This window comes from the organism of the source record quoted next, unplaced genomic scaffold (assembly GCF_019419815.1).
Source record: "Pyrus x bretschneideri cultivar Hongxiangsu unplaced genomic scaffold, Pyrus_bretschneideri_v1 Contig91, whole genome shotgun sequence".
In the NCBI taxonomy this organism is placed as follows: domain Eukaryota; kingdom Viridiplantae; phylum Streptophyta; class Magnoliopsida; order Rosales; family Rosaceae; genus Pyrus; species Pyrus x bretschneideri.
This window is the reverse complement of record NW_025999833.1, coordinates 556,639-564,458: the sequence shown is the minus strand read 5'-3', so window position 1 is coordinate 564,458 and position 7,820 is coordinate 556,639. Positions and strand designations below refer to the sequence as shown.

General features: G+C 32.7%; 1 protein-coding gene across 1 annotated transcript; it reads left to right on the top strand.

Annotated features, from left to right (window-relative positions):
- The first annotated feature begins 400 nt into the window (after positions 1-400).
- Positions 401-7,475, top strand: LOC103952899 (receptor-like cytoplasmic kinase 176). Its single transcript, XM_009364589.3, is given in 8 exon segments — positions 401-562; positions 938-1,404; positions 2,198-2,333; positions 2,814-2,947; positions 3,069-3,192; positions 6,800-7,122; positions 7,124-7,198; positions 7,200-7,475. Coding segments are annotated over 8 exon segments (1,392 nt in total). The 5' UTR covers positions 401-489; the 3' UTR covers positions 7,260-7,475.
- Positions 7,476-7,820: the final 345 nt, after the last annotated feature.

The window sequence follows — 7,820 nt, the reverse complement described above, 5'->3', positions numbered from 1 at the left end:
AGAAATTGAGGTACAGTGATTGGTCTGCGTGACTCTGCCATTGACCTGCATCACGTATAATTCCACCAGTTTATCATGCGGTCTTAATTCTCTAATAGCCTGAGCTTTCATTCCAATTTTTTAGAAATATATATTGCCTTTTCTCCCTCAATACTGTGTAAATAATATTCGTTGTGTATAAAAATACTAACGCATCAGTCTCTGGGTGTTTAAAAGTCCAGAGGAAAAAGTCCAAAGGAAAAAGTCCCACATACATACATATTACGTACATATCAAGCTGTATAGGTAGCCAGTCTTTTCTTGCTTTGGCTATTTCCTCGTTGCTTCTCCCACTCTTTCCAGGAACTTGGAGACAGACACCAGACGACCGCATCAACATATATCTGGATCAAATTAAGTAGCTACCTCCTCTAGCTGGGTACACTTGAAGGTCAACGTGCCTTCGATCACAGAGATTGAGAGTAATTATCAGTCGATCGCTCGCTCGCCATGGGAAACTGTTACGGATCTCCGGTGACTAATAATCATAGCCCATCATCTACAACCAAGCTGCCTACCCCAGGTATATGTATATGTGTGCGTGTGTGAGTGTGTGTGTGTGTGTGTACATGCATATTTACTACTAATATTCCCCTCCAAAGTAATTCTTCAATTGCTTCCTTCTTTGTTTTATGTTTGGTTGCCATGAAAAATTGTTTGGTTTCCACTTTAAGTGCTTATTAACGCGATGTGCGTGTGTGTGTGTGTGTGTGTGTGTACATGCATATTTACTACTAATATTCCCCTCCAAAGTAATTCTTCAATTGCTTCCTTCTTTGTTTTATGTTTGGTTGCCATGAAAAATTGTTTGGTTTCCACTTTAAGTGCTTATTAACGCGAATTTATTTAAGAGGATTTATTTACATGCACGTTTATAAACATATATATATATTTGCAGTGGCATCGAGATACGAAAACAAGAAAAATGGATTCGTTGGAAAAAGTGTGACCAGCACCACAAAAGTTGCCAGGAATATTAGTGGCAAAAGAAATACTGGTGGAACAACGGAGAGAAGTGAAAGAAAGGCACAAGTGATATTAAGCAAAAGCAGCAGCAGAAATAATTATACTGAAGCAGCTGGAGGTGTGGCTCCTCCTCCTCCTCCTCCTCCTCCTCCTGATAAAGCAGCTACAGCTGCTCCAATCGAAAGTATACCAAGGTTGAAAGAGTTCACGTTAGCAGAGCTGAAGAAGTGTACTCAAAATTTCCGACCAGATACAATACTAGGAGAGGGAGGTTTCGGAAGGGTTTTCAAGGGCTGGGTCGATGCCTCAACGTATGCCCCATCAAAGGGAGGCGTCGGCTTGGCCGTTGCAGTCAAGAAGTCCAGCTCAGATAGCTATCAAGGTCACCAAGAATGGCAGGCAAGTAATTTTATTTTATTTTATTTTTTTATTTAGCTAGGGTGTAGCGATAGATAGTAATATAATGCACACTTTTTTTTTGAAGTTACTTATGCACATATTTATATACACAATATTTTTGGATACTAGCTAAACTTTTACTTTTGCCGGCCGAGGAAAATTAATTTGCATGATATTAATATATTATATGTGTGTGTGTGTGTGTGTAACTTGACATGATCATATGCTTAGTATTATTTAGTATGGCTTAATTAAGCATATGGCAGGCACCAAACATTTGAGTTAATTGTTTCTCTTCATGGTAGACATGGCCTGAACCATTAGGCACATGATGTCATTGTTACTAAAATCATTTCAATTTTAAGTTTTGGAAATTTGTTTGGCAATTATTTTCATTTAAAAAAAAAATCTGAAAATTAAAATCAAACCAAATTTTGAAAACTCACAAAATTTCAGTTCTCTGTTAAAAACAATTACAAACAAATTTTCAATTTTTCAAAAAATAAAAAACAAAAAACAAAAATAAAATGGTTATCAAACGTCTTTAGCTAACACAGAAAAAATGATTCCAATAATCAAAAAATGGGTAATGTATATAGTGGATCGAGCACGTATGGCTTCCGTGATTGCATACTTCAATTTTTAAGGTAGCAGTAGTACTAGTGGTTGATGAATCATGATTAGCTTGGTCTTGGTCTTCCATTCATAAACACAAAATATATATTAGCATTTGCATGAAAATATATAAATTATTAGCAGAGACTGATAAATAGTTAAGTTGGTATATATGCAGGCGGAGGTGAATTTCTTGGGGAAGTGTCGTCATCCAAACCTCGTTAGGCTGTTGGGACATTGCTGCGAAGAAAACCAATTCCTTCTCGTCTACGAATATATGCAGAAAGGCAGCTTGGAAAACCACCTTTTCAGAAGTAAGATTAATATATATATATATATATATATATAACCAACCATATGATGTGTTAAAAATATGAAATAAGTACGTTAATCAACACTTAAATAATAATTTAATCACCAATAACCACATCATATAATTTACAAAATTTAGTCTAAATAGTTGGTCTCGCTAGCATTATCTTACACATTTAATAGTTAATAAAATGCCGTGATCGTGTGCATGTTTTTTTTTTTGTCTACTCATTCTTCGTATGGAAAGTCAAAAAGTAGGCAGTAAAGATGACAAATGGGTTATGCTCTAGGAAAATCAAATTTGAAAACTAAATTTGCAAACTGAATGATGTGTCACTAATAAGAATAAGCATGTTTATCAACGTATAAATAATAAATCAATCATCAACTTCTATGTCTTTTAGTTTTCAAAAATTTGTCTACAATTTTAGTCTCTCTAACATTACTTATAACAAATTAACAAGAGAATGATAATTGTACAGAAGGTCAAGAACCACTTCCATGGGAAATAAGACTAAAGATAGCAATTGGAGCTGCAAGAGGCCTTGCTTATCTGCACAACTCAGAAAAAGTCATTTACCGTGACTTTAAGGCCTCCAATATTTTGCTGGATCCGGTACGTGTATAGAGAATGAAACATAAATTTTGAAATTGACATCTTTAAACACTCTTGATTTTTTTGTTTTCTTTCTTTTCCTTTTTATTGACTTTTTTTTCATGGAAATTTTGTTTTCTAGGCCTACAATGCGAAACTTTCAGATTTTGGGCTGGTAAAGATGGGGCCTATGAATGGAAACTCCCACGTAACCACACGTATTATTGGAACTTACGGATACGCAGCTCCAGAATATGTCGCAACTGGTAAACATAATTTTTAACACAAATGCATTTTTGAATAAACTGAAAATATTTTCTTGCACTCTGCTCATTGAAAGTTTTTCCTTATGTTTACACTGGAATGCGTGATAGCTTTTATCAAATGCAAATAACAACTCGCTAATTTTTTCATTCTTTATTTTAACTCATTCTACCTTATAACCTATTGTGCAAACTTCAACATTTTATTGTGGTGTTTTATTTGGACATTGCTACCAAGTCCTCCACCAAATTATAATTAACTTGATTAAACATTTAACTACTTCTTTATACAGCTGATTATTTTGAAAATACAATAAAAGTAGTTCCCATGTAGTTACCAATCCACATAAATAACATGAGTCCAATCATTAATATGTATAGTCTAATTATAGAACTCTAAACTCGAATCCGGATCCTCTTTATGAGGACCCAGGGATCCGTGAATCATGTCCGTTTATTGTACATCATACGGTTAGAAATCATTTTAAATATTTTTATTTAAAATTAAACACAAATAGTATCCGACAAAAACTAACCGCACAATTTACAATAAACGAACACGATTCACTGATCTCTAGGATCCTCACCAAAAGGATCCGGAGAGGATCCTGTTGGCTCTAAACTCTTCATTTTGTTCATAAATCTAGTGGCTTGTTTACTAATCCATAATTAAAATGGAAGGAACTTTGAAGAGAAATTGAATTGATGAGGAGTTGGAAAGAGATGAGTCGGAATTGGATTCATGTTGAAGTTGTTTATTAAAAAAAAAACTTTCTGTAATCATAATAAAATTGGTATAGATTACATATAAACTATTTACTAATTCACTTAAATTGGAATGAAAATCAATATAAGTACTAAAATGCTTAGTTGAAATATTTTATTTTATATAATACTTTCTTGTTGAATTTTATATACTAACTAATAGAAGGAAAAAAAAAAAAGGTTAGATGCTTCTATTCATTAAATATTAAACGCACTAAAATTTAATTCTTTTAATTTTATTTAACAAGAATAAAAATTTTATAGTAAATTGGGTAGCGGTTAGTGGTGTTGGGTTAATGCGAATGGCAATTTTGGAATTTTAGAAATAAGTGATGTTATAATGGGAGGGAAATGTCCATTTCGGATTCCTCAACAACCCGAAATTCAAATATCACCTAAATGTAAGGAATTCAATTCTCCCCATTTTGGAGTTGGATTCCGAACTTCGCATGGGTCCGACCAACTTTTTCATTCTCCAATATTCGGTGAACATTGAAGTATTTCGTAATCGGAATTCAATTATGTATTTTGATTCCGATTACCTTTAGGTCGTGTCATAGATTCATTATTGATTATAGACTTGTTAGATTATGGGTGAGGTAGATTTTTCTTCACTAATGTTGTTGTCTATTTGTGTTATAACATGTAATACATTACTTTGGACACACTAAAAAATTCTCCATAGTTAGTGTATCAAAGCACATAATAATAGTTAGCCAAAAAACGCACATAATAATTTTCGTGTTAACTTAAAATTACTTTCGTTAAATAAAAACCTTAAAATTACTTACGTTACTCTCCTAAAAGAAAACTTAGAATTTCGTAAGCAAGCACGCCCTCTACAAGCTATTTGATTTGCACAAACAATAAAAAATTCCCACTTTCATATTTAGCCAATATCACATTGAGATACCACGTGGAATTGATAAAGTCAACAAGAGGTTCATATATGCAATTAGAAAGCCTTTAAGAGAAAGGATCCTTATTTTTTTTTTATTAAATAGGGATTAGTTGTGGGGTCCACACCATATCATATTTTAACGATCATAACCGTTCATTTTTCAAGTTATACCTCATAGATCATTCTTGAAAAATATTAGCCAAAGCGAAAATATTTAAGACATCTAATTAGGTTTAAAGAAATGAACGAATACTTTGTTATATAAGAAACAATGAAATTTAATCTTGATAGTTAAATAGACATATGGTTTCGGATTGAATTAAATTTTTCCAAGGATAATCTATGAATCGAGACTAACAAAATAGACGATTAGATTGTTGAAATTCGATGTGGAGTGGGCCCGACACCTAATCTCATTTTTTTTTCAAAAAATAGAAATCGCTTTGTATAAAGGGCATGTATGCAATTATACACAATTAGACTAGTAAAAGATATGTAAAACAAATTTACATTATACCATATATAATGGTATGGTTTGGTCTTTGGGATCTACACTACTTGCCTTCCTTACTATTTTTTTTTTTTTTTAATAAACGATATTATCTACATTATGAGAAAGGGGGGGGGGTAGGCTAAGCCTCACAATGGACTAGCAATAATGTGATTCAAATTCGCCTTTAGCTATAATCAAACCTAAAATTTTTCAAAATATGAATACCAGATCGTAGTATTAAGTGACAAAATTTATATATATTTAATATAATTATTCTCTTAACAGTTAGATATAGTCTTCTTATTTATATATATTCACATGAATAGAGATCAATCATACAACTTTTTCTTAGTTATCATTTAGTGTTGTTTTTATTTTGGAGTTTAATTGTGTGAACTGTAGCCTACATCCAACAAATTCCAACTTGGAATCTTCTCAAATTTTCGGGAGGAGAATAACACTAAATCGAAAACCAATGGGTTAAATTAGATAATCCATTGTTTGATCGATCACATCAAATTTCAAAATCACTCCTTTGTTAGTATACCCAGCTTTACTCGGACCTATTGATGTTTAAGTGGTGGCTTTCTTTTTATACTTTTGCTTAGGCGGGAAAAGGAGAGAAACTCTAGGCTGGCTTTGGACTTGGTCAACAATAGACGATTTCCACATGCTATAATAATAATACTTTTATACTATATTTGAACTAGGGAAATAAACGTAATTTTTAGATAAAAATCAGAATTTATAAATATATGTGTATAAATTATCTTATTTGGATTCATAAATATAAAAATTCAGAATTTCCGAGTGGAAAAAAACTTGGAATTTGAGATTTCCAATTTCCAAGTTTAAATTTCATGTAAATATGTGTCATTTCCCAGTTTCTATGATTGAAAGTTTAAAAATAACAAATTTCTTATTCAATTCCACTGTTCTTTTAAGTTAACCAAACAAGAAAATTCACAAATTCTAGAAAATGAAATTCCATCATTTTAATTTCTGTAATTTTAAAATTGTTTAATAATCTTAAATTTTTTTATCCAAACATAATGTTAAAGATATATTTAAACTTTGGTGATGGTGATCTCTTTCTTCTTGCACTTATGGCCAAGAATGATTCTTGCATTTGGTGACTTGACTTCCAATTTATTTTTTAAGCTACTATATATATTTATATATCGGACTCTAACCCCCTCTGTATGTATATGTCACGACATTGTCAACCTATACCTTAATTAACATTACTTAAATATCCCCCAGTTTGACAATTTCCTGAATAAAAGCATATAAAAGAGTAGATTTATTACAGATGAAACATTCAAAAGTATATAAACGTATTCAAATTCCAAAATATTTAATTCAAGTTTGTGTACGTTAATTACCTTAGTTGATGACTAGCTACAATTAAAAGTGAAGATTTTCCAAACACTAAACATGCATGCATGCAGGGCACTTGTACGTAAAAAGCGATGTGTACGGTTTCGGCGTTGTATTACTGGAGATGCTAACGGGATTACGGGCACTTGACAGTAATCGGCCATCTCGCGAGCACAGTTTGGTAGACTGGGTGAGTCCGTTGCTTCACAAGAAAAAGGAGCTGAAGAAGATAATGGACCCAGGGCTTGGAGATGAATACTCCTTAAAAGGTGCCTGCCAAGCAGCTGAGCTTATTCTGAAATGCCTAGAACCTGATCCTAGAATCAGACCATCCATGCAAGAGGTTTTGATGGTTCTGGAAAAGATAAACGACATTAAGGATCAGAAACCAAGAAACAAGAAAGGCCAATGAGAGACGACATGATCAGGAATCATCCTCTTCACCACATTATAACCACCATGCTAGTACTAGCTAGCAATACTTCTCCATATCACCAAAAGGATTCCCAACCTCATTTTACCCAATCCTAATTTGCACCCCTTAATTGTTTTCCTACTATTGTATTTACCGATCTACTTTTTATTATTTCAACTTTTGATGTACGTTAATATATATATAAGTAAACAAATAGTTTGCAATCAATTTATTCCTCACCCGTTAGTGTAAAAATATCGATGAATTTAAAAGTGTTGCAATCCTAATTGTTTAGGAATGTGGTCGTGTAAATTCTATTATGTCTTGAGATATTCTTGTGGGATTCTACTATATCTCTTAGATTAAATATTATTATCATATTAGAGTTGTAATCCTATTGGGGTACGGAATTTACCTTTCCTACTATAAATAAAGGCACAATGGGTGACATAACACACACCTCACAATCACACATCCATATTTCTCTTCTCTCGTTGCTGTGCCACACCCCTCTCTCTTTATCCTTTATATTATTTAGTTAAATAGGCCTACAACAAAAAGTGTATTGTTGATGACTTTATTTCAGCTCCTTTAACCCACTGGGCCTTAAAATCAATTTGGGCTTTGAGTAATTAAATGAAATGTTCAACGCAACCAACTAAGCCTGTTTCCTCTCT